Source organism: Mauremys reevesii, linkage group 1, assembly GCF_016161935.1.
Source record: "Mauremys reevesii isolate NIE-2019 linkage group 1, ASM1616193v1, whole genome shotgun sequence".
Taxonomy (NCBI): domain Eukaryota; kingdom Metazoa; phylum Chordata; order Testudines; family Geoemydidae; genus Mauremys; species Mauremys reevesii.
This window is the reverse complement of record NC_052623.1, coordinates 229654170-229682116: the sequence shown is the minus strand read 5'-3', so window position 1 is coordinate 229682116 and position 27947 is coordinate 229654170. Positions and strand designations below refer to the sequence as shown.

At 43.4% G+C, this 27947-nt stretch overlaps 1 protein-coding gene across 2 annotated transcripts in view; it reads left to right on the top strand.

Moving 5' to 3' along the window:
• Window positions 1-3419: 3419 nt before the first annotated feature.
• VWF (von Willebrand factor) overlaps window positions 3420-27947 on the top strand; it is a 232140-nt gene continuing 207612 nt past the window's right edge. The window contains exons 1-6 of one of the 2 annotated variants that reach the window (XM_039539538.1): window positions 3420-3538; window positions 5529-5583; window positions 7983-8132; window positions 17851-17953; window positions 18047-18255; window positions 27035-27159. In XM_039539538.1, coding sequence (XP_039395472.1) covers window positions 5529-5583; window positions 7983-8132; window positions 17851-17953; window positions 18047-18255; window positions 27035-27159 — 642 coding nt within the window. In that variant the 5' untranslated portion in view covers window positions 3420-3538. Of the gene's footprint in view, window positions 3539-5528; window positions 5584-7982; window positions 8133-17850; window positions 17954-18046; window positions 18256-27034; window positions 27160-27947 lie in introns of those variants that run through there. The other variant, XM_039539548.1, reaches the window with a different exon arrangement.

Sequence of the window (27947 nt, the reverse complement as noted above, 5' to 3'; positions counted from 1 at the left end):
GACATTACTTATGGAAACTTTCTGGCTACTTCAAGTGCAACTTATTATAGTTCCCCCCCCTCCCACCCCGAAGTATTAACATACATTTATTCAAGATGAATCTCATTTAAGACTTGTCTATATGGGAAAGTCTGACCAGTTTTGTACCTCTAATTATACAGGTATAACTCTGTACACACTCATTCTGGAAATAAGAATGGCTTTTCAATTTAGCTTATATCCCTTTCCAAATGACATAAGCTAAGCATGGGGGATAAGGGATGGGGGATAGGGGTGTGTGGGAGGGAGACACTTTTACTCTGGAATAAAGGTGTCCACATAGAGGGGTTGTCCCAATGTTACTACATCACTTTAAATTCACACCTGAGGTTATACTAGAAAAAAAACCTTTCCTGTGTAGATAAAGGTCTTAGTTATTCCCTGCCCCTGTTCTAACTTCTCTAGGTCCCGTGTGTGGTGTTTCTGCCCTCAGAGGTGTCCCAATGACCCCCAATTTAGTTTAATCATTAGTGTTCCATTACTCTGCTTTCTCTACCAGTCTTCAGCAAAAAGTTAAATAACATCAGCCCTAATGCCAATTGCTGTGGTAACCCATTGATGCACATCTCCCCAGGGTACATTATCTTTTCCATTACTCTTTTTTTATGAGCCTTAAGCTATTATTCAATTCACATATCAGGGCTTTCTTTCTAACCAGTTCTAATACTTTTTAAAAATAAGATTTAATAGAAAGCTCCATTAAGGGCTAGATCCAAAGTACATGGAAGTCCATGGGAAAGACTTCATGAACTATATAATTGCTTTCTAAAATCCAGCTGTATCACATCTACTTCCAGCATTCTCTTCATTCAAAAAGCTGCAGTTATATCTGATTATTCATTGTCACTTTTATCCCACATCTAATCTGTCTATTGGTGTGTGTGTATATATATATATATATATATATATAAATATAAATTCTTCAGTGAAGGGTCCTTGCTTGCACTCATGCCTGTAACGTGCCTAGAACAGTGTTGTCAATGACTAATTATTTTAATGTTTCAATATAATTAATGATTAGGGCTATTGCTATGTTTGGCTAATTTGTTTGAAAGCACTGAGAGGACTATGGCCATGTGCAGGAAAGTAATTATTAGTGTCCGACACTCTTTCTCAAAGCTTATCCCATTACCACAGAAATTGGCTATTAAATGGCTTTCTAGGCACTCTACATGTCATCTCAGACTTTTTCCTGTTGTATAAAATGAGTTCCTACCATGCTAACATTTATAAACAAACCTTAGGTCTATGGAAACATCACCACGCTTCGCATTGGAACAGTACACAATAACAGTCAATAAATGTGCTCTTTAATTATCACGTCCTTTCTTATGGGAAAATTGAGTCAGAGGCAAAACAAAGGAAGTTTGTCCTTTATGTGTCAAGCTCAGTTAGCTATTTTCTTTGCTGGTGTCTCTTCTTAATGTATCTAGTGCATCTAACAGGTTTCAACATGTGTAGCACACGTTAGCTAATTCAGTTAAAAGTTAGCACTTGGCATCACAAAATGTTCCATTGGTATTGACTGAAGCTCTGATTCTGAACTGAACTAAGAGAGCCCATGGCAGGGCAGCAGTCTGTGTACAATCAACTGCAGGATCAGGGTGAAATTCCTGGCCACAGTGCCTTTTTTTGTTTATTTCACAAAGAAAAGAGGCTGCCATGTTTTTTGAGCTTCAAGTGGAAAGGGAAGTAGATTATGTCAAAAGAATTTAAAAATACCACCTCAAAAGCTATGAAAGGAAAACTCCAGACATCTTTCACAGTTTCAGGATCACACAATCCTATATCAGGAACAAAATAATTGGGTTTTTTTAAATTTAAAACAAATTATCTATAACAACTTAAGAGCCAAGAAATGGTCCATTTTTAAGAACCTTAAACCCGGTCTTGAGTGAGTGCAAAACAAAAGGATAAATAAAATAATTATATATTAATTGGTTCCTTGGCTGAAAGGTTTGCATATGCTAAGAAATCATCTGAAAGAAAGCATGTCTTCAGGCGTTGAAAGGAATACACCACCTCAGGAGTGAATAGGAGAAGTTGGTGACAACCCTTCACAGTTCCCAATCTCATTGAAGATTCCAGTGCTGGAGAAGCTGCTTCCGCCCCACGTTTCACTAAGGGGTTGGGAACATCTCTCCAGAATCCCCTAAATCTCCATGTCCAAGAATTGTGGCACGTATGCACACACTTCCATGTAGAGCCACAAATAAAAATGTTGAGAAGAGCTAAGGTAGCAACTGTTTCGTTGAGTCCATCTAACACCCTACAACAATGTTATTGTTCTTCCCTTTAAACAAATCCAAACATGAGAGAGACTGGAAATGAACAATTAAGGAATCCAGCCCACTTGTGTATAACCCACTACCACTTACTACTGTGGTGATATGAAAACTCTGTTAAAATTACAAGCTATCACTTTAAATTTGTAAGGGGTTTTCTGGTCCTGCTTGCAGTCTAGGGAGCTCTTCAAGGAAGTGTGTGATCTAGGCTTGAACCAGCCATTCTGCAAAGAACCAGTCTAAAACAAAGTGAGTTGAATTTTGTCTCTCTGCAGAGACAGCAGTCATTTTGTTCTCTGATTTCAGAGTGGTAGCCATGTTAGTCTGTATCAGTAAAAAGAACGAGGAGTCCTTGTGGCACCTTTTGTTAGTCTCTAAGGTGCCACAAGGACTCCTCGTTCTTTTTGCTTGTACACAACACACATACATTCTCTGTGCTCTCTCCTGGAGATTTTACTTTTGTTCTTTCATATTGTTATTTTTCAAAGTTCAAAATAAGTTCCTGATCCTGCAAGCTCTTATGCATATGGTTATCTTTACACACACCTGTTGTTCCACTGGGACTGTGCACATAATTAAGGTTAAGTAAACGCGTAAAAGTTTGCATGCTCAGCTCACAGTGTAAGTAATTTGGACTACAGGTGTATGGCTGGTATTTTTTGTTTATGAGGAAAAAAGGAACACTAAATAGCATAACTAGCTCTGTACGTTATTTTTCCCAACTTGCTTTAATGCATCATATTGGACTTTCATGGTGGCAGGAAAGTACTAGATGGATCAATGATCTATTATGGTATGGCAAATCTGATATTTCTCTGTGTCAGTACTCTTTCAAGTAGTTATGTTACCTTATTTGCTCGAGCAGTGAGGTTTCACACTCACAGATGCAAAACCCATTTCAAAGACTTATCTGTCATGTAAGTATATAATACAATTTCCTCTCATTGTTTCTTTTTGGCAATTAAGGCAACTGATTTACATGATAGCAGTTTAGCACTATTGTGTTGAGAATCAGACGGATGCAAAGGTCATCTGTTATCTTTCCTTTTAAATGAACAAGAGTTCCTGGCTTATATGAAAACAAAAATTTTCAGTTCCAGTCCATTCCAGTCCAGCCTTCTGAAGGAAACAGGAACCATGGGCTCTTAGGCTAAAGCTGACCATCCAAGAAGCTGATTTTTTTCATATGCAATTGAACTTTTGCACAGAAAAAGGTATATTTATTTCTTATGAAACAGATTATAAAATTGCACAGGGTGGGTCATTAGGCTGATATAACTGATATGTATTTCTTTGTTAAAAGTCTGTCAATGTGTTTAATCTAATTAATTCCTATTGTTCCCTTTTTTATTCTCTTCTGTTTCAGTTCTTATACTGTGTCCATCATTGTGGTATCTTACAGTGCCTGTATCTTTATAGGCACCAGCCACATCATACACACTACATTTTTCAACAGATCCGTCTTTCCTTTTTCTGCAAATATAGTGAGGCAAGTTCTGCACTCAGTTATACAGGTTGACTATCATTGATTTCAATGGGAGTTAGACCAATGTAACTGAAGTCAGTGGAAGTTGTGCCCATGTAAACAGAGCAGAATTTGGTCCCATGGTAAGCTCCATTATCAAGGGCTTTTCTTATTTATTTTAAAGAAATTTGGGTATGATCTAGTGGAGTCAATATATTGGATATGACCGTATCTAAGGTAGCGCTGGCTAGAAAATGGAAATCCCTTCCCAAGAAAAAAATGTGGCTTTGAATTATTTTTTCCATACTGAATTGGGAGAAAATGTCAATAGTGCAAATTGTTATTGCAGGAAAGGATTACCAGAAAAATTCCTTTGTGATTCTCCCCAAAAAGGATTTTTTTCAGCTTGATGGCTGCCACCCTGGAAGACTCTTGTCAATTTCACTTTCTCACCCAGGCAGAACATCATATTGACAAGAGCCTTCCAGCCAGGCTGCTGGGGGGAGCCAATGTTTAAATGTTCCTGACAGAAAATTGGATTTTTTTTAACAGATTTGAAATATTCCCACAGAAAGCTTAATATTTTGGAAAAGGGCATTTTTTGTTAGAATAATTTTCCAACAGGGAATTTACAGTCAGCTGTAATCTGAGGCCCAAAGGGGGCTTGTTTGAAAATTGAATGCATTCAGCTGTATCCTATAGCTAATGTAACCTATCTATGTAGAATTTCAAACTGCTCTCTCATCTAGCACCTGGTAACCTAATGTCGCAGAGTGTCTTCTTAGCTCTTATAGATGCACTCATATATTTTTATCATCTTTATAGCACTGCTAGTGCTACAAAGTTAGTTTACAGACATAGAGGAGACAAAGGGTAAAACACAAAGCAAATGGCAAAACTCCCATTGACTTTGGTGAAGCTAAGATTTCACCTCAGGTCTCTGCCTTGTGCACGCTTATCTCAGTGGGCAGACATCTGTGTGTGTAATGGAGCACAAATGTACTCAGGGGGCTGTGCATGGGGTTGGAAGTGTTTGCCTGCATGGATCAGTTTGCTGGAGCAGGATCTTTATATATACCATTCTCCCCCTAAGGTAATATAATTTATGGTACAATAAAAGATACTACCTGACCCATCTTGTCTTTCTAATATCCTGGGACCTACACATCTACAACAACACTGCAATTCTCCCCCTAAGGCATTAGGGAAAGATGTAGTTCCTTAGGTAGTGGCTGTAGATCGTAACAGGGCCTAGCTGGGTCTTACAGTCTGGTGGGTTAATTTTACTTTTGCTGGGCTGCCCAATAGTTGGGTAATTGAAACTTTGTATTGAATTTTTTTAATGTTTGTAATAATTTTGTAACAATTGTGCATGAGGTGTATGGAGCCCAAGGCAGGCATCAGGTAAATTAGAATAACACAGACATCCCATATCTCCTATGCAGATAGCCCATGTTACCTGCTGAGAAGAGAAGATGCATTATTTCTCAGAGTACATCCTTTTTGTGTGTGTTTGTTTTAAAGCATGGATTTGTAGGGTGATCTTATTGGATTATCATGAAAGACCATTTCAATTTCTGTTTTACAGCAACCTCAAATAGAACCTCAAACTAATACAAAGAAATTCAGGGAGAAAACGGACGCTTGATGTGAATCAAAACGAGTCTGGAAAACTATCCCCCAGTTCTCAGTGTGTTAAATATTGACAATGAATGTTCTAACATCTTTTATTTTAACAGATGATCTGTTTCACAGTCCTGCTAATGCAGTTAGCTCTGTCCATTGTAACAACAGGTAGGAACGCACGTTGTTTCTAATACCTAAGAAAATTGAATTTTTATTCCTTTTTACAATAATTTCTTTATTCCTTCTATAATCCTACAAACCTTACTCAGACAGCAATGCCATCAGCGTCAAAGACATAGAGAGGACTGTTACCTATTGCCTGTATTCTGCACTAAGTGTGGTGTGGACAAAACCCTACCCTCACAAGGCCTCCCATTGAAGTCACTGGACTGAAATGGACAGACCCTTGACTATGTGTGGTGCCACATTAACTTTAATGACAGAACAAGGAGTAGTGGTCTCAAGTTGCAGTGGGGGAGGTTTAGGTTGGATATTAGGAAAAACTTTTTCACTAGTAGGGCGGTGAAGCACTGGAATGGGTTATCTAGGGAGGTGGTGGAATCTCCATCCTTAGAGGTTTTTAGGGTCAGGCTTGACAAAGCCCTGGCTGGGATGATTTAGTTGGGGATTGGTCCTGCTTTGAGCAGGGGGTTGGACTAGATGACCTCCTGAGGTCCCTTCCAACCCTGATATTCTATGACTCTATGCCTCTGTGCAGCCATAGAGGTTTGCCTGCATAGAGCTCATTGCCAGATCAGGGCCTGAAGTAGTACTGAAGGGTTTGGCCCAGTAGAAATAAGGAGAAGCAGCAGTTCCAATTTAGATATCAATTAACTTAATGTGTTAGATATGAGAATCCCACTGTTACCTAATTTCTGTAGAATGTCATGTCAGGATTATGCTCTGCATGAAAAATAGAGTCAACATCTTCAAACTTGGGTAATTTCACTAGGTGTTTAAGTTGTTTAGCACTTCCTTAAAATCAAGCCACTGAAGCCTGCATCCTGTACGTTACAATGCATAGAGGGACCCTTGAATCCATGCAGAGCCATTTAAATCAGGGTGTGTGTGTGTGTGGCTCCCTCCCATGTAGTAACTTCCAGGACAGGGTTGCCAGCTTTCTAAGGCCCCTCCCGTGCTCATTCCATCCCCCCTCCCTCCGTTGCTTACTCTCCCCTGCCCTCACTCACTTGTGCATTTTCACTGGGCTGGGGCAGGGGATTGGGGCACAGGGGAGGGCTGAGGGCTCCGTCTGGGAGTGCAGGCTCTGGGGTGGGGCTGGGGATGAGGGGTTTGCGGTGCAGGCTCCGGGCTGGGGCCGAGGGGTTCAGAGTGTGGGAGGGGGCTCCAGGATGGGGCAGAGAGTTGGGGTGTGGGAGAAGGCTCCAGGCTGGGAGGTGGAGCTGAGGGGTTTGGAGTGTGGTATGGGAGGGAGCTCCAGGCTGGGGCAGAGGTTTGGGATATGGGAGGGGGTTTGGGGTGTGGGCTCCGGATGGCACTGACCTCAGGCAGCCCCGGCATTTCCCGGGGATGGAGGACGTCCACGCGGCTCCCAGGAAGTGGCGGCATGTGACTCTGGCTTCTCGGCGGAGCACCCCTCTCGCTCCTCTGCCTAGGAACTGGAGAGGCATGCCGGCTGCTTCCCAGGAGCTGGGCATGGAGCCAGCCTGCCCTGCTGTGGCCAACTGGACTTTTAGTGGCCTGGTCAGCTGTGCTGACCAGAGCCACCCAGGTCCCTTTTTGACCGGGTGTTCTGGTAGAAAACCGGATGCCTGGCAACCCTAGGACAGGGGCTTGATTTAATTGCCTAAATGTGGAGTTAGGTGATTAACTCTAAGCACCAAAGTTAGAGAATTTTGAGCTAGCCTAGTAGGTGCTACCCAGTGAAATGTTTCAGGAAAGCATTTACAAAAGGGGCACGCATACAGCCAAAGTAAATTCCTGTTTAAATTGGAACAGATATTCAAGGCAAAACATTTGCATAACTTGGCCAGCTGTGCTCATCTGCACAATTTGGTCCAATTAAGTCACATGGAGTGTAACTGAGGCCAGAGATTGGGCCCAAAATGTTTGTAAATGGGACATTCCTAGCACTTATGTTTTCAGTTAGTCTTTGATTATTTTCATTCTAATCAGGTTCCAGTAAGTACTGGGGAAATAAAAAAGATCTATTACAGCTGCATTTCACTGGTTATTAGTCAAACCCTAGAATTTCATTGAGAAAAATGTCCGTGCACCCTGTTGAATAATATGCTCAGACAATTTCTGTAAAAATATGGGCCAGATGTTCAGCCTAGTGTAAACTGATCTTGGAGCGGGCCTTAAATTCTGCTGGTATAAAATGGCATCGTTCCATTGTTGCTGAAGGAGCTTCACTGATTCACACAAGCTGAATAACGGGCACAATGAATGTTAAGAATGTGTGGAACTCGGCTGAACTTCGCTGACTTACACCAGCTGAGAATTTGTCTCATAGTCATGGAGCTCCCAGGTGGTAAAACAATTGCTTGATTTTACGTATTAAATTGTGCTTTGATATCCAGGATCATCAAGCTTTTTGCTTGCAGATGGACAAACAGAGCAGCCATCTCTTTTCCGCTGCAGCCTTTTTGGAGATGATCACATCAAAACATTTGATGAGTCTTTCTATGACTTTGCTGGGGATTGCAGTTACCTCCTGGCTGGGGACTGTCACAAACGTTCCTTCATGCTCATAGGTGAGTTTGAGTAGAATATCAGAGATCAGCAAATGTGGAACATTTTAGGGCTTCAGTATCCACCTATCTTGGATACTTTCACATGGGGAAGAACACTTGCAGAGTTCCCAATGCTGCCTTCTGCCAGAGGGGAGGGACAACTAAACCAATGAGTTTTGATGGCTCTATTGAGGCCAGGCCTATCTGCATAGAGGTCCTGTTCCTCCAAACTGGCTTCTGATGTTCTTTGACACCTGGGTTCTTGCATTGATAAGCTACTGGGGAACCAGGATTTCCTCATTAGCCCTTGTGTAAAGAGGAAAAGTGGGTAATCTTTTAAATGTTGCCAGGGTGGTGGAGATTTTCAAAGCTGACTAGGGGATTTAGCCACATGACTCCCATAAAAACTCATGCAGATTGTGTGCTGAATTATTTGAAAATCTATCTACTCAGCACAGAAGTCCTTGAGGGTACACAGGTATATTTAAGGTCAGCATTTTCCCCTTCATAGCTAGGGTTTGTCTTCCCTTGAGCTGGAGGTGTAATTTCCAGCTGGAGGAAACATTCAACATTAGCGTTAGCTCAGGTTGAGCTAGTGTGCTAAAAACGGAAGTGTAGCCATGGCAGGATGGGCTAGCTGCCCTGTGTATGATCCCATCTGAAACCATACATGTCTACTTGGGGTGACTAGCCCCTCTCATTGCAAGAGCTACGCTCCATTTTTAGACACCAGCTTGATTGGAGTTAGTGTGGGTTTGTCTCTCTGAGCTGTAAATTACCCCTTTGGTTTCAGGTTTCAGAGGGGTAGCTGTTATTCTGTATCAGTAAAAACAATGAGGAGGCCTTGTGGCACCTTAGAGACTAACAAATTTATTTGGGCATAAGCTTTCGTGGGATATAACCCAATTCATCAGATGCATGGAGTGGAAAATACAGTAAGCAGGTATAAATATAAAGTACATGAAAAGATGAGAGTTGCCTTACCAAGTGGGGAGTCAGTGCTAATGAGGCCAATTCAATTAGGGTGGATGTAGCTCATTCCCAGCAGTTGACAAGAAAGTGTGAGTATCAACAGAGGGAACATTATTTTTTGTAGTAACCCAGCCACTCCCAGTCTTTATTCAGGCCTAATTTGGTGGTGTCAAGATTGCAAATTAATTCCAGTTCTGCAGTTTCTCATTGAAGTCTGTTTTTGATTTTTTTTTGTTGAAGAATGGCCACTTTAAAGTCTGTTATTGAGTGTCCAGGGAGATTGAAGTGTTTCCTACTGGTTTTTGAATGTTACAATTCTTGATGTCTGATTTGTGTCCATTTATTCCTTTGCATAGAGACTGTCCGGTTTGGCCATTGTACATGGCAGAGGGGTATTGTTGGCACATGATGGCATATATCACATTGGTAGATGTGCACGTGAATGAGCCCCTGATGGTGTGACTGATGTGGTTGGGTCCTATGATGGTGTCCCTTGAATAGATATACGGACAGAGTTGGCAACAGGGTTTGTTGCAGGAGTTGGTTCCTGGGTTAGTGTTTCAGTCGTGCGGTGTGTAGTTGCTGGTGAGTATTTGATCCAGGTTGGTGGGCTGTTTGTAAGCAAGGACTGGCCTGTCTCCCAAGGTTTGTGAGAGTGAGGGACTGGCCTGCTAAAACCAAGGTTGTGAATTCAATCCTTGAGGGGGCCAGTTAGAGATCGGGGGCAAAAAATCTGTCTGGGGATTGGTCCTGCTTTGAGCAGGGGGTTGGACTAGATGATCTCCCGAGGTCCCTTCCAACCCTGATATTCAGGCTAGGTTGTAGATCCTTGATGATGCGCTGGAGAGGTTTTAGTTGGGGGCTGTAGGTGACAGCTAGTGGCATTCTGTTACTTTCTTTGTTGGGCCTGTCCTGTAGTAGGTGACTTCTGGGTACCCTTCTGGCTCTGTCAATCTGTTTCTTCAGTTCTCCAGGTGGGTATTGTAGTTTTAAGAATGCCTGTCAGAGATCCTGTAGGTGTTTGTCTCTGTCTGAGGGATTGGAGCAAATGTGGTTGTAGTTAGGGCTTGGCAGTAGACAATGGATGGTGTGATGTGGTCTGGATGAAAGCTGGAGGCATGTAGGTAAGTACAGTGGTCAGTAGGTTTCCAGTATAGGGTGGTGATTATGTGGCCATCGCTTATTTGTATGGTAGTGTCCAGGAAGTGGATCTCTTGCGCGGACTGGTCCAGGCTGAGGTTGATGGTGGGGTGGAAATTGTTGAAATCCAGGTGGAATTCCTCAAGGGCCTCCTTCCTGTAAGTCCAGATGATGATGATGTCATCAATGTAGCACAAGTAGAGTAGGGGCGCCAGGGGACGAAAGCTGAGGAAGCGTTGTTCTAAGTCAGCCATAAAAATGTTGGCATACTGTGGGGCCATGCGGGTACCCATAGCAGTGCTGTTGACTTGAAGGTATAAATCATCCCGAAATCTGAAATAGTTGTGGGTGAGGACAAAGTCACAAAGGTCAGCCACCAGGTTTGCTGTGACATTATTGGGGAAACTGTTCCTGAAGGCTTGTAGTCCATCTTTGTGTGGAATGTTGGTGTAGAGGGCTTCTACATCTATAGTGGCTAGGATGGTGTTTTCTGGAAGATCATCAATGGATTGTAGTTTCCTCAGGAAGTCAGTGGTGTCTCAAAGATAGCTGGGAGTGCTGGTAGCGTAGGGCCTGAAGAGAGAGTCCACATAACCAGACAATCCTGCTGTCAGGGTGTCAATGCCTGAGGTGATGAGGCATCCAGGATTCCCAGGTTTATGGATCTTGGGTAGCAGATAGAATACCCGGGGCTCTGGAATCATAGAATATCAGGGTTGGAAGGGACCTCAGGAGGTCATCTAGTCCACCCCCCTGCTCAAAGCAGGACCAATCCCCAGACAGATTTTTACCCCAGTTCCCTAAATGGCCCCCTCAAGGGTTGAACTCACAACCCTGGCTTTAGTAGGCCAGTGCTCAAACCACTGAGCTATCTGTAGATTTGTTCCTGTGCTTCTTCAGGGATTTTCTTGAGCAGATGGTGCAGTTTCTTTTGGTACCCCTCAATTGGATCAGAGGGTCATGGCCTATAGAATGTGGTGTCAGAGAGTTGCCTGGCAGCCTTTCGTTCATACTCCAACCTATTCATGGTAACGACAGCACCTCCTTTGTCAACCTTTTTGATTATAATGTCAGAGTTGTTTCTGAGGCTGTGGATAGCATTGTGTTCTGCAGGACTGAATTTACAGGGCAAGTGATGTTGCTTTTCCACAGTTTCAGCTTGTGCACGTCAGCAGAAGCACTTTATATAAAAGTCCAGTCTGTTGTTTTGACCGTCAGGAGGAGTCCATGCAGAATCCTTCATCTTGTAGCATTGGTAGGAAGGTTTCTGGGGGCATAGGTTCCGACTTCCACTGTTCCTGGTCGGTGCTCGACGCCACCCCGGACTCACTCCTGCACCGCCCTCGCCCTGCCCCCATTCCACCCGCTTCCCCAAAGTCCCTGCCCCACCTCTTCTCCGCTTCCTTCCCTGAGCGTGCCACATCCCTGCTCCTCCCCCCGCCCTCCTGGAAAGCCCTAAGCCCCGCCAAACAGATTTTTGGCAGCAGGAAGCACTGGGAGTTAGAGGAGGAGCGGGGATGCAGCATGCTCGGGGAGGGAGGAGGTGAGGTGGAGCGGGGGTGAGAGGAGCTTGGCTGCCGGTGGGTGCAGAGCACCCACTAATTTTTCCCTGTGGGTGCTCCAGCCCCAGAGCACCCATGGAGTCGGTGCCTATGTCTGTGGGTTAGTGTGCTGTTCAGTGGTGTGGTGGAAATATTCCTTGAGTCGAAGACAGCGAGAGTAGGATTCCAGGTCACCGCAGAACTGTATCATGTTTGTGGGAGGTGGGGCAGAAGGAGAGGCCCCGAGCTAGGACAGACGCTTTTGCCAGGCTAAGAGTATAGCTGGATAGATTAGCAATATTGTTGGGTGAATTAAGGGGACCACTGTTGTGGCCCCTTGTGGCTTGTAAGAGTTTAGCTAGTTTAGTGTCTTTTTTCCTCTGTAGAGAAGCAAAGTGTGTATTGTAAATGGCTTGTCTAGTTTTTGTAAAGTCCAGCCACGAGGAAGTTTGTGTGGAAGGTTGGTTTTGTATGATAGTCTCCAGTTTTGAGAGCTCATTCTTGATCTTTTCCTGCTTGCTGTATAGGATGTTGATCAGGTGGTTCCGCAGTTTCTTTAAGAGTGTGTGGAACAATCTGTCACCATAGTCTGTGTGGCATATTGATTGCAATGGATTTTTTACCTTCAGTCCTTTTGGTATTATGTCCATCTGTTTGCATTTGGAAAGGAAGATGATGTCTGTCTGTATCTGCATGAGTTTTTTCACAAAGTTGATGGATTTCCACTTTATACGGCTAAATTCAGTGCCTTGCATGGTGATAGGTTTCAGAGGAGTAGCCGTGTAGATGTAAGTCTTACTCTCAGGGCTGGAGTACACATAGTTTGAGCACTGAAAGTGATTTGTGAAACTGGGTGCAAAACCCTTGTGCAAACATTCTTATTTTGGATGATTAGTGTCCTATTTCAGTTCAGTTTAAGTAAGCTTTGTGCCAAATGAAAATTGATATAGGGCTCTCTTAATCCAAAGTAAGGGATTTGCACCACTTAAACTGCATTGGTTTCTGCTCCAATTTAGTAAAATTAATAGAATTCTTGAGTGCAGATAAACCCTAGTGAAATATATTTAAAGGAGATTTGGATGGATTGGTTTGTGCGATAACCATCAATTAACCATTTAAAGATTGTGAGCTGAGATTTCATGACTACGTTTTTAAAAGAAACATGCTGCTATCGAGTACTGCATGCAACTATTATCTAGTGCAACCTCAGTATGTGGTTTTAGTACCCGAGTGATATTTAACATAGACTCATCCTTTTGTTTTAAATCTCAAAGGGCATATATCTGAAATGAATGACTCCGGTTGCAAAAGACATTAACAAGATGTGCATTTAGAATATTAGCTCTGAATTAATGTTGGGAGAAATGTAATAATGAGTTGGAATGCAACTGGTATTAAATAACTTTGGGTGTAGCTACACAGCAAATGGAGGTGTGTTTGTAGCATGGATGGGCATAGCTTTACTCTAGCTAGCACTGATAACAGTAGTAGTGAAGATGTGGTGGCATGAGCTTCAGCACTGGCTGGCTGCCCCAGTACTAGCCCAACGGGGCCCCCAGGTACATACTCAGGTTGATAGTCCATTCTGAAGTCTGCACCACCATGTCTATATTGCTCTTGTTACCTCTGCTAGCTAGATTGCAGTTAGCGCGGCTATGCATACCTGTGCTAGAATCACACCTTCACTTGTGGTGTAGATGTATCCTTGGACAATTTTGTTACTGGGAACAATCTTATTTGCTGTGCAAAAAAATGATTCTGCATAGGAGGCAGGGAATGTGGGGGGGGGGGGCAATGGGGAAAGTTAGAGCTTCAGCCACTGTCTGCTGTGGGGTGTACAGATGAACATGACTTCGGTGATCATGCCTTTGGGCAAGTACATGTGCAGCAGACCTGATGTCACTATTTGAAAAGATACAGTGTAAATTCCTCCCCCATGCCAATCCCATTCTGTCGGGCAGTGAGAGGGGGCATGGCCAGGGGCGGCTCTAGGAATTTGGCCGCCCCAAGCACGGCTGCATGCCGCAGGGGATGCGGCTCCGGGGGACCTCTTGCAGACGTGCCTGCAGAGGGTGCGCTGGTCCCGCGGCTCTGGTGGACCTCCCGCAGGCATGACTGCAGAAGGTCCGCTGGAGCCGCCTGCCGCCCTGCTGGCAAAATGCTGCCACAAGCGCGCGCTTGGCGCGCTGGGGTCTGGAGCTGGCCCTGGGCATGGCTATGGTCCTACCTTTGCTCCTCCTATTCTGTTTGGGGCTCCATCTTGAAAGGCACTAAGAACTCTAGCGCCAGATCCAGCCAAACACTTAAGCCCATGCTTTAAGCATGTGAATGGTTTCATTGATTCTTATTGAACTGAAAGCATGTGTTTAAGACTTTTGTTGACAGGCTAGAATAATTAGCACTTTACAGGTTTAATCCCAGCACTAGACTTGTGCTCAGGTGTCACAAGTACTTTGATAAGTGACTAATTCCTACGCAGGGGCAAAGGAGATGTGGTGGAAGCATGGGGGAATTCTTGTTCTGTCTTCCCCCACTTGCTCTTTCTGCTCCCGTGCAAAGCTAACCACAATCTGACCAATCAATTAGTGATGTTCAACACCAATCTGCATCATCAGTGACCCCAGCCCTTGCCTACAGTCAGGAAATGGAAGCAGAGAGTGGGGAAATTCTAAAATTAAACTATTCCTATGAAAAATCAACAAAGCTCCCACTGGAGTTTCCTTTCAACAGAGCTTTCTAGGCATACAAGATGTGTTTGAAGCAGGGGCGATTCCAGGCACCAGTGCAGCAAGTGCATGCCTAGGGCGGGAAGCCGCAGGGGGCGGTGTGCTGGTCGTCGTGAGGGTGGCAGTCAGGCAGCCTTCGGAGGCATACCTGCGAGAGGTCTGCCGGTCCCATGGCCTCGGCAGCAATTAGGCAGCGAGTACGCCAATGGCGTGGAACCAGCAGATCACCCACAGAAATGCCACTGAATCTGCGTGCCCAGTGGACCACCCGCAGGCATGTCGCTGAAGGCCGCCTGACTGCCATGCTTTGGGTGGAAAAAAACAGAGCTGCCCCTGGTTTGAAGGCTGTAACTCTCATATGAAGAGAGATTGAAAAGACTGGAATTGTTACCTTAGAATGGAGGTGAATAAGAGGGGACAAGATGAAAGCATATAAAATAGCAAATGGTCTAGAGAAGGTAAGCGGGAGCTCGTGTTCTCCCTGTCTCATAACAAAAGAACAAGGGGAGAGACAATGAACTGAAAAGATGGGAAATTAAAAATGGATGAAGGAAAACACCTTTTCACTCAACATGTAATTAGACTGTGGAACTCACTGCCACAGTATTACGTTGAAGCCAAGAACTCATTAAAATTCAAAGAAGGAATGGATGTTTATGTGGATAAAAAGAATATTAAGAGTTACAATAGTCAAGGCAAACAAAGTTTTGGCAACATTAAATACCTTGTGCTTCAGGGTTTAAACCAAACTAACTATTAGGGATTAGGAGGAGATTTTCATGAGGGCCAGATTATCTCACATCTTCCTATTGTGGGGTTCTTGAAACTCCCTCTGTGGCATCTGGTGCTAGCCACTGTCAGATCCAGAATACTTCAGTAGAAAGACCATGGCACCAATCCTGTGTAGTAATTCCTTTGATCCTATATACCTGTGTAGTTGATCAGTGTCCAGGACTGTTGTGTTGAATTATCAGGGTTGAATTAGATGCATATTGAGTATATGCTGTGGTTACTCATTGCTAAAGCTGGACAAATAATTCATAACAAATAATTTAGTCAGTGAATTTTTTCTCTTCTCTCTGTTGGTGAATTTTCTGAGAACAGATTGTGATTTTATTAAATTTTTAAATTCGTTGAAATTATTACCCAAATAACTTTTAATTCCTGTCACAAAGCTTGTTTGCAAACAGTATGTTGTGTGCATTTGAAATGACACTTGTTTTGATTAGGCACATAAGTCACATGGTAAGGTTCTGTTCAATAATTGCTGAACAACTCTTCAAAATTAGTATCTACTGCTAGTAGTCATGACTAGAAATTCAGAATTTCTTTTGTGCAAATATTCTGTGTTATTCACTTTAAATTAACTTTTCCGATGAATATTCTTGCCTATGTTGTCAAATGCAGAAAGTGACCACAAAAAAAGATATGAAAAGAGTTGAAGCAAAATTAGTTAAAAATTCAGTTAGCTGCACATGCAGGTTTCAGACAGCACTTGTCAGTACAGCCTCAATCCTGTACAAATTTACACGTCTTTAACTTTACACACTGAGAGTAGTCTTAGGATATGTCTACATTTCACTGCAATTAAAAACCTGTGAGTGGCCCGTGCGGGGCTGTTTCATTGCAGTGTAGACTTCCGGGCTCCGGGACCCCCCCAACTCACAGGGCCCTAAGGGTATGACTACACTGCAACCCGCCCCGCCCAAAACCAACCAAACAACACCCCCCCATCCCCCCCCATGGCAGTGAGTCTTAAAGGCCGTGTCAGTTGACTCAGGCTTGCACTTCATGGATAAAATTAGCAGTGTAGCCTGGCTCTGAAATCTTCCTTGCCCCCTGACCAGATCTCAGAGCCCAGGCTCCAGCCTGAGCCTGAACATCTACACTGCTATTTTTAGCCTTGTAGTGCAAGCCTGAGTCAGTTAACCTGGGCTCTGAGACTCACTACCGCATTTGCTTTTTTTTTTTGCAGTGCAGATGTACCCTTATTCACCTGCTGAGTAATGCTTTGTCTCATCTTCAGGAAGTGTAAATTCTTTATTGTTTGTATTACTGTAGCACTTAGGATCCCCAATCATGGACCAGAACACCATTGTGCTAGGTGCTGTATAAACCCAGAATAACAAAATGGCCCCTGCCACAATGAGTTTTCAATCTAAGTATAGGAAAAGAGACAACAGATGGATACAGACCGATATAAGAAACAGTGAGATAGTGTTGATCAATATGATAGGCAATGATCACCGAACACCAGCAACCTAGCAGATGTCAAGTTTATTGCGGGCATCATGGCAAAGGAAAATTTTCAGGAGGGATTTGAAGGCGGCTGAGAAGTTAGCTTGGCGGATGTTTCTAGGGAACGCACCCCAAGCATGAGAGGCAGCATGGGAGAAAGCACAAAGATGTGTGTTTGAGAATTTAACAAGTGGGCGATGGAGCCTGGAATCATGAGTCAAGTGGAGACAAACATCAGCAGCTTGACTAGTGAATGAGAGATAAGACGTAGGGTGTAGATTGACCTTTAAGTGTCTAGAAAATGAAGACATGCAGCTTTATGCTTGATATAAAAGAGATGGGGAAGCCAGTGGAGGGATTCCAGGAGTGGGTTGACTATGGTCAAAGTGACAGCCTAGGACTTTGGTTTTCAACCTTTTTCCATTTGCGGATGCCTAAAAAATTTTGAATGGTGGGGCATGCCCCCGGGTCCACGGACCACAGGTTGCAAACACTGAACTAGGAAAATGATTGTTGTAGCAGCATTCTGAATGGGTATGTGTGGGGCAAGATTACATTTGTCAAGGCCCGAGAACAGGATGTAGAAGTCATCAAGACACAAGATGATGAGAGCTTGGCTGAAAGTCTAAGCTATGTGGATGGATAGGAAAGGCTGTATTTTAGAGATGTTATACAGAGAGAATCTGCGTGATTTAGACATGGCCTGAATGTGAGGACCTAGAGAGAGGTCTGAATTGAAGATGGCACAGAGGCTATGGTGCTGAATGACAGGCAGGCTGGTGATGTTGTTCACAGGGCTTAGGAAATGTGGTAGAGGAGAGGGCTTGGGGGGAAGATTAGGAGCTCTTATTTAGCCATTTTGAGCTTGGGTTTGGGACTGTCTCTTACCCTGTGTTTATATTGTGCCTGGCCCAATGGAACCCTGATCTCAGACAGGGCATCCCAGCACTACTATCCTACAAATAATGAACAATAATAATAATGGTCTTTGCAGATTGGGGCCTACATTTGTATAAATAAAGGCAATTTTCTCTAAGTCTGAGTGCATTTGAAAAGAACAGCAATCAAGCTGAAGAAGCTCAATTTCATGAAAAGAAAGAATAATCTCTTGTGTCTTTTCAGGTGACTACCAGAATGGAAGACGAAACGGCTTCTCTGTGTATCTGGGAGAATATTTTAACATTCACTTGGCTTTAGATGGAACTGTGACTCAGGGGGACAAAAGGTAGACAGTGCAACAGTGAATGTCAGCTACAAAGTGTAGCATCCATGTTATTTTGTGCATTACATCCTGAGCAACCTTTATTTTTCTTAACAGGGTTTCCATGCCATTTGCCTCCCATGGGATATTTGTAGAGACCGAGGCAGGTTATTATAAGTTATCCAGTGATGAGCATGGCTTTGTGGTGAAGATTGACCTTGATGTGAATATTCAAATACTGTTTACAGACAAGCACTATAATAAAACCTGTGGCCTTTGTGGTAACTTTAATTACTTTGCCGAAGATGACTTCAGAACGCAGGAAGGTAAGGCTCAAAATATTTACCTTAGATTTTGACATACACTCCAGTGGCATTTTTCTTGAGGGCTGATTCCACAACACCTGAATCTCAGTGATTTAGCCATGAGTTTTCTTCACAAACTTTGGCTACAGTATCGCATTCTGATGTGCCAGTAAGTTATGTGATTAAATCCTTCAATCTTCCTCTTTCCTAAAAATGAATTAGCTTCATCTTTTATCCCTGAGTAAAACAGAGGACTCTAGGGATGCTGTTTTCACAAACTTTTACTCTAGAAGTGGTAATGATGGAACTAAAGTCTATATCACAGACTTTCATGGAAAAACTAGCAGAAAGGGTGGATTTACATGAGAAAACGCTACTACAGTCAACTCTGTTTCCCACATATGAGGCAACTGGGGTTTAAATAACCATAGAAGTGACAGAATGTGTGACTTGAGGGGACATCTGCATAAAAGAATGGCCCTTCAGTGATCCTTTGGGCCTCTCTAACCTAGGCAGCATGTTTCCGTCAGGAGACATGTTGCCTGAGGCTCCTGCTCCAAACCAAGGCCTGGTCTTCTGTCTCATCCATGAAGGTTTGTAAGTGTGGAGTGGGAACCCCTGGGATTAATGCTGACAGCATCTCTCTGTAGAGGCCCATTTGTGATACAGAGGTTATGTGGAAGGGCATCTGAGTGTTCAGTGAGCAGGAATGATACTGCTTTGGCTCCTCTCCATCCTGTATATATTTATGCAAATTATCCCCTTCTAGCTCAGCCTACAAGTGTACGGATGGCCCTGGTTTGACTCTAAAAGGCAGTCCTTGATTTCTCTTGCTTCAGAGGGCCTTTTTCATCTTCACTCTAAGCCATTCACTCTATGGAGGCAGAAGGTGTTTCCATTGAATTAAGTCCTTTATAAAGTGGAGAGAGAGCTGAACCAAATAACAGAGAAGAACTTGGTACTTTTCTAGTAAAGATACCATAAGAATGGCCTGGAAACAGGGGGCACAGTTTCAGTGAATGAAAACCCTAAGTGGGTATAGTATAGTGTGTGCTAAAATGTCTGACCCTGTCTTATTCAATGGAAACAATGAGTGAAAAACTCAGCTCACAAAATTCCAATCTGGGCCTCTGGCACCCTAAAGTTTGGGGGTGTTACAATCTGGAGTTTGATTCAGGCACTTTTCTAGGGACAACAGACGGAGGCGGAAGAAGTAAGAGCACGGTCAGTGGATTCCATTTCAGGACAGGCAGCGGCGTTGGCATCTGCTTTGGTTTAGAGTAATGGGACAAAACCCATGAATTAGTAATCCTAAAATGTCAAAGATCTACCACTGTTGCTTGAACTCATTCCATGGTCTGTAGACTCAGTGTGCCTGAAAATGGATCTTCCTGAAAACAACCAGACTTCCAGAAATGCTGACCCAGAGTGGTAGAGTGAATGTCAGGGAGACTTTAAAAATGTGTTAAAAATAAAAAGAAGAGAGAAGAATACAAAGGGTGGTGGGTGTACCCTTCGATAGCCCGCTGTTGGCGTCTCCCTTGCCGTGTCCCTGTTACACCATGCAGGCTCTAATTCTTCAAGCTGTTTGGTGTGGCCACAAGAGGCCTCCTGTGCAGATCAGCTTGCAGTATATAGGTATAAGTTAGCAGCTCTACCTGGCTTTTTAACATGAACCAAGAGATCTTTCATATAAGCTGATCCAGAAAGCATCAGAATGAACCCTATTAAAATAAGAAATACCATCTGTCTACTCCTGTCCATCATAGATTTACTTGCTGTCTCTTAGTCAAATGAGAAGTGTGTAAGAATCATCCCAACTCAGATTTCAGTAAGAGAGTGACACAGAGATCAGAATGGTCTCTTTCTATGGCTTGATCCTGCAGTCAGAATTCTTATCGGCTCTGTTATTTCCTGTTAACCTTTTGTCCGTGTTTTGACTGTTGGACTGGGACCCAATGATTGTAATCTCTAGGAATAATTATGGTTTCGATTTTTGTTGATAACTGAAGCAAGATCACTTGAGTTTATGAACTAAAATAATAATTAACAAAAAAACACACAGAAAAGGACATTGCATAAGGTGTGAGAAGACTGTCAGGTCCGGAAAGACACTGTACTTTGACTTCAGATAAAATAGCAGCTCTCAGGGTCAGACCCAGAGAAAGAGAGACAGACAACTAATACTAGAACCAATTCTTATAGCGCAGCCAAAGAGCACCCAGAATAGCTGAGAGGGGTGTGCAAAGGTGCCATTTGCAACCCTGCAGTCCTGGCCTGTCCAGTCACTGAGCTGGACCTCACTGTAAATTAGAGCAGCCTCAAGACTGCTCTAATTTATGTTGGCTGTTGATGACCCTAGGGGCCCATTATAACAGCTGGAGATCGGTAGGGCACTGGAGGGATGCCCTCAGTCATTATCCCTTTCCAACCCCCAAAGACCATGACCCATGTGGCATAGAAGCTGCTGTAGTGATTTTAGATGACTGCAGTGCCCCTCTATACAGGAAGATCTTTCTTAGACTTGGTGATCCATCTTTAGGACAGCCTTGTACCACTGGAGAATAGGGTCATAATGCTACAATATTCCCAACTTGGGTTTGCAGAACTGAGCACAAGAGTTTGTAGCTTTTGGTACCATTTTACATCAGACCAACTGTTGCTTATGTCACAATTTTAACAAAAGGGTTTTTTTTTTTATATTGAAAATTATTCCTCCCCCCATTTTAGATATGAAAACCATCTGTACTTTAAAAAAATTGGCTGCTTTAGCTCAGAAACAGGGCTGGTTTTGCTTTTACATGACTAACTTATGATAACACGAGTCTTCTAGTATCAAATGCCACCATCTATTCATCCATTGGCCCCTCCTGGGAGGACTCAGTGTGTTTTTATCATTGCATATCAGGCCAGAGATGGCAAATGAGGAAGGAGGAAGGCGTGAGTGGAGGGAAAGGGAATTTTAAATTTAGTAAACTATGTGTATTCATGTTTATTTGATCATTTCCCTTGTTTGTCTGTACTGTGACTCCTTCCTTTGGTTCTGTACGGAAGCTTAGAGTCAGGCAAAATAATCATACTGGTTTCTTGTGACCTTCAAATCTATGACTCTCACTCTGGAATGAACTTTAAGGAGTAAGTAGTGTGGCAAACCCATGACTTCCCAGGATGTCACTATGCTGCACGTCATGGCGGCTTGACATTTCATAGAATTATAGACATATAGTACTGGAATGGACCTCGAGAGGTCTTCTAGTCCAGTGGTTCTAAGCCAGGGGCATGCGCACCCCTGGGGGTACACAGAGGTCTTCCCTGGGCACATCAACTAATCTAGATATTTGCCTAGTTTTTTTAAGTGAGGTGAAACAAAGACAAGTCAGTCTCCTGAAAGCCGTGCAGTAGCATGGAAAGGTTGAGAGCCACTGTTCTAGTCCAGTCCCCTGCACTCAAGACCATCTAGGTCTAGACCATCCCTGACAGGTGTTTGTCTAACCTGCTCTTAAAAACCTCCAATGATGGAGATTCCACACTGTCCCTAGGCAATTTGTTCCAGTGCTTAACTACCCTGACAGTTGGGAAGTTTTTTTCTAATGTCTAACCAAAGGGTTGGCAACCTTTGGCACATGGTCTGTCAGGGAAATCTGTTGGTGGGCTGGGACGGTTTGTTTACCTGCAGTGTCTGCAGGTTCGGCTGATCGCAGCTCCCACGGGCCACAGTTCGCCGTTCCAGGCCAATGGAGGCTGCGGGAAGTGGTGCGGGCCGAGGGATATGCTGGCCGCTGCTTCCCACAGCCCCCATTGGCCTGGAACGGTGAACCGCGACCAGTGGGAGCTGCGATCAGCCGAACCTGCGGACGCTGCAGGTAAACAAACCATCATGGCCCGCCAGCAGATTTCCCTGACAGGCCGCATGCCAAAGGTTGCCGATCACTGGTCTAACCTAAACATCCCTTCCTGCAATTGAAGCCCATTACTTCTTGTCCTCTCCTTGGAGGTTAACAAGAACAATTTTTCTCCCTCCTCCTTGTAACTTGAAAACTGTTATCATGTCCCATCTCAGTCTTCTCTTTTCCAGACTAAACAAACCCATTTTTTTTCAATCTTTCCTGATAGATCATGTTTTGTAGCCCTTTAATCATTTTTGTTGCTCCTCTCTGGACTTTCTCCAATTTGTCTACATTTTTCCTGAAATGTGGTGCCCAGAATAGACACAATATTCTAGTTGAGGCCTTATCAGCATGGAGTAAAGTGGGAGAATTATTTCTTGTGTCTTGCTAACAACACTCCTGCTAACATCCCAGAATGATGTTTGCTTTTTTTGCAACAGTGTTACACTGTTGATTCATATTTAGCTTATGATCCATTATGACCCCCAGATCTCTTTCTGCAGTACTCCTTCCTAGGCAGTCATTTCCATTTTGTATGTGTGTAACTGATTGTCCCTTCCTAAGTGGAGTACTTTGGGTTTGTCCTTATTGAATTTCATCCTATTTACTTCAGGCAATTTCTCCAGTTTGTCCAAATCATTTTGAATTTTAATCCAATCCTCCAGAGCACTTGCAACCCCTCCCAGCTTGGTATCGTCCGCAAACTTTATAAGTGCACTGTCTTATAGACACTTAGATTCATCAATCTAAATCATTGATGAAAATATTGAACAGAACCGGACCCAGAACTGATCCCCATGGGACTCCACTCGATATTCTCTTCCAGCTTGACTGTTAACCACCAATAACTACTTTCTGGGAATGGTTTTCCAACTAGTTATGCACCCACCTTATAGGAGGTTCATCTAGATTGTATTTCCCTAGTTGTTTTTTTTTTTTAATAAGAAGATCATGTGAGACAGTATGAAAAGCCTCACTAAAGTCAAGATATACCATGCCTACCACTTCCCCCCATCTCCAAGGCTTGTTACTGTGGCAACATCAGGGATACAATCATGCTCCTCCTGCTCCAAAGTCACAGGCCCTTGCTACTGAAGCTATAGGAGCAACTCCAACAGTTGGTAGCAGTAGAGGGTCCATCATGCACAGGTACACAGTTCTGATTCCACTCAGTAAGGAGCAGTGGTGCACTGATACTTACAGTGAGCCAGTTCCTGCTATAGAGATGTTTTCAAGTTCTGTCATGGTTTGTAAATGAAATGTAATATGTTCATCTCATCCTGGCCACTTTCTAAGACCCTGCAGCTTTAACTGACAGGCAGTCTTTGCTCAGGTCATTAGTGTATAGCTGCAACCCTGTTTCCCGGTGCTCAGCTATCTATTGAGGTACTTCCTGGTAGCCAAAGCATCTGTACACCTCACAGTGACTGATGAATTTGTATCCTTATGACAGCATTGTGAGATAGGGAAGCACAGTCCCCATTTTACAGATGGGAGACTGGGGAAACTAAATGATTTACACAAGATCATGCAGAAACTATGAGGTAGAACAGGCAATTTGATCCTGCATCTCCTCAGACCTAGGCTAGAGCTGGAATTATGGGACCATCCTGCAGTGATACTTGGTGATGGATGCTGTAGGTCAGGATGAAGGCGCATTTGCAGTGCTTTGTGAAAAAGCTGACTCTACTTAATTCAAGCCAGGCCTATTAGCCCCTCACTTTCAAGAGCATAACTTTATACACAAATATTTATCTTACATGAACCCCGGTGCCCTTCTATGGATATGGATTCTTTGGCCAGGACAGCAATAGGAAACAGGCAGCTGGGAATCTCTCCCCAGATAATGAATGCACTCGTAATAAAACAACACATGTGGCCACTTTTTCGCCAAGGGCCTGGTATTCTGAGTCTGCTCCAATACTGAGTCTGCAAATTGGCAGGCAACACTCTGCAACCCTTAAGCTCCTGAGATGTGGGCTATAGCATGCCATTGCTTGGTAAGTGTAAGGTAAAGTAGAGAGATATAGCAACTGTGAATGATATCTAATGCTCTGAGTAGTGTTGAGAAGTTATCAATATTGTCTTCCCAGATGTTCAGATGCAGCATAAATGTACTTGAATAATAATGCAACTCTGCATCTGTATAGTGGCTCCTATCAAAGGATTTCAAAGTTCATTCCAAACTTTAGTGAAGCAAGACTCCATAAACAACATCCCTGTGAGGCATCCAGTCATTTTACAGATGAGCCATGGAGAGGTTAAGTGACCGACCCAAGATCACACAGGAAGTCTGTAGCAGATCCAGAAACAGAGCTGAGCTCTCCTGACTCCTAGTCCTGTACCTTATTAATACCCTACTGCCTGTTGAGGTGCAAGGGAAATGAAAGGGAAACCTGCGGAAATTTTCCGAACTGATGAGTGATCTTGAGTCCCCACCTTCAAACATTCTAAAGGGGCCTAATACGCAGACAGCATTGAGCGCCTGCCCTCTAAAAGTCAGAGTTATTCAACTAGAACTAGAAAAACCTTTCTTGCATACAACATGGCAATATGTTTTTTTCCATAGCAGAGAGAAACATGAGGGCAGCAATGTCAGAGCAATATATGCATTGACCGATAAGCTGAACATTGATAGCAAGAGTTCTAAGGTAATAAAACATTTCAAAGTTGACTCATGGAGCCAGAGAACAAGTTCCAAGTGGAAGTCGCTAAGGCTCCCAGAATGTTTGGAATGATTCTCAGTGGTGCCAGGAAGCAAGTGTGATCTGACCCTCTCCTTGAGATCTATCTTTTGACATGTCTAATAAGCAGCATTGTCAGTAGCCTTGAAAAAGACTATGGGTCCTATTTTCCAACACAGGGACCATAATAATAGGGCATCCAATTCCCATACTTTTATCAACTCATGAACACACAGGGTGGGAATTTTTATGGCACTTCAGTGTTGGTTTAACTCTGCTCCCATTGAAGTCAATGGGAGTTTTACCATTTTCTTCAATGTGAGGTGAGTTAGACCAACACTGAGTGCTTTAGAAAATCCCACCCCTATCCTACAAAGGGCAGTGGATGAGCGATTTTGATGTGCTATTAACTGAACATTGTTCTCCAAAGTGTCTGCCAAAGGTGATGAGACTGCATTAGAGCAGGGAAGAGTGGTTTGAGAAACCTTTAAGTATTAGAAAATGTGCCAGGAATCGATGAAACTTCAGTACTGATTGAAATCAGATTTTCAGCACCTCATTAAATGTCTGAAAAACTACTCAGCTAAACCAAAATACCTTTTAAAAAAGAACTAAATGATACGCTACCAAAAAGTGAAAGGAACTCTGCACAAAGAAGCAGATTTGGTGTTCTACAGCTGTATAGATGGGTTCAGAGTAGGAAACTAGCTATCCCTAAAGGTTCAGTTAATCGTCTTATCTATGTGCTTAAGAAGTTCCATGCTTTCCCTTGGCTTCCTTGTTCCCCCTTAATTTTATATTTTATTTTCTCCACCACCAGAGTGCCCCCTCTCCTCTGCTCCCTTTACCTCTAAATACGGTTTAGTAGAATGACAATGAGTTTTATGTGGTTAACATGGTAATCTTAGAATTCAATTCTTATCTCAGCGTGAAGCATTCTGTACATACCAGAGATAACTCTGTCACTCATTTTTTTGTACTCCTATAAGGTATGTGAAGTATCTGAGAATCATCTAGCTCATTGATATTGATGTGTAAAGGGGAGGATAGTTTGGTGAGTCCTCTCCAAAATATCCATCTGCAGAAACATGTAAAGGTCCATTATCTATATTCTCCAATGTACCTAAATGGCCACGAAGTACATTGAGGTGTAATGACTTCACGCACATCTCTGTCGGTGCTAGTCAGTGTTGGGAGGTCTTTTGAAAGTCTCCTTCATTTTTTCAGAAGATATTTTTGAACAAGAAAATGGGACTGGCTCAATATCAAATATTTTAGAAGACAAAACAGACATAATCATCCACTTGACTGTTGGGAGTTAATGATGAGCCAGGTCAGGACAAGAGAGAGTCTGATGTTAGGGCTCATCTGGTAGCTGCTTACCTCTCAATACCATTATTGCATGCAGTGTCTTGATTTGAGGAACACCTGAGACAAACAGTCTGAAATAAGCCCCCACGTCAACAAAAGGGAGTGGAAGGAGAGGGGTTGAAGCTTCCTCTTTCCAGTAGCAAGCAGCCACAGGGTCTAAATCCCCACAGACTAGCACAACCACACCAATACAAAGTGGGTGTCAAATTCTACCGAATTAAAACAATGTTTTTACATAGGTGGAATTGACTGCAGATTGTACAACACAGCAGTGAGGTCTAATAAATGCATTAATCCTTCAAAGGGCAATGGCCCAAAGAATTATGGGATGTGAAAGGTTTAAAAAAATGGTTGCAGAAATGGGGGGAAACTGAGCTGCTGTCAAGAACGCTTCTATCTTGGTTGGAAGGTGGATGGTGACTTAATTATTTTGTTTCAATCTCTAATTTCTATTATTTGTATTAAAAAAATAAACACAGAAAAAACTCCCCAGTGCACTTAGGCTCCAAGCAGAATTTATCTGACCAGCAAATAACATCTAGAATGTAGTTAAATAATTAATCTCTTCCTGTAGAATAGAGCAATGATGGGAACTGCCTCCCACAGCCATTAGCACTCATCTGCCTTGTCTGTTCTTTGTTTGGGGAGGTGATTGTAGACGGACTCCATGCTGGATTCAGTCCTGATTGCTCTAGGTAGTTTTCCATAAACAATCTGTTACTTGGAAGGGGAATGCTTTAACTTTGTAGATGGATTAAAACACAATTCATGAGCATCTCAAATTCACAGAGTCAGCGCTGGTCCTTTGTTACTCAAGCCCCTAAACATCTGTCTCCTCCCCTTTTTCATGATTCACAGGGACCCTGGTCGAAAGCAGCTATGATTTTGCTAATTCCTGGGCATTGCACAGTGAAGATAAGCGATGCAAAAGAGTGCCTGCTCCAAGCAACACCTGCAATATTTCATCCGAATTTGCCGATAAGGTTGGTGCCATACCAATAGACTGTGAGCCCAGTCCTGCTCCTATTGAAGCCAGTAATAGCTTTATTCCTGGGAACCTACTTGTTAGAGCATGATCCTGCAAAGTCTGGAGTGTCTTCATCTCCCATTAACTTCCAGGGCGGTTTCAGGTGCTTAGCTTCACACATGATTGGCCCTAATAGCCTGACTCAAGCTTCACAAGTAGTATATGCCCAGTACTACAGCACCAGTCTTTATGTAGGTGGAGCTACACAATCACTCAGGCCTTTGTCTAAGGGCAGGGCTATACTACAAATGCTTAGTTACTCCACCTCCCCAAGATGCGGTAGCTCTGTTGGTGGGAGAAGCTTCCTGCTGACATAGTGCTATCTATAGGGGGGAGGGGGTTAAGGTCAGTTAAACTATACTGAAGTAAGTGTGTAGTGTAGACCTGGTCTAAGAAGAAGAATAGTTCAGTGGCTAAGGGTTTACTCTGGGGTTTGTGACAGCTAGGTTCAATTCCTTACTCCCCCACAATTTTTTCCTATGTGATCTTGGGCAAGTTATCTAATGTCTCTGGACATGTCTACACAGCAACTAGACACCCACGGCTGCCCTGTGCCAACCAACTGAGGCTCACAGGGCTCGGGCTGTGGGGCTGTTTCATGGCTATGTAGCCTTCCAGGCTCAGGCTGAAGCCCTGGCTCTAGGACGGTGTGAGGGTCCCAGAGTCTGGGCTTCAGCCCAAGCCCCGAAGTCTACACTGCAGTGAAACAGCCCCACAGATCCAGCCCTGCGAGCCTGAGTTGAC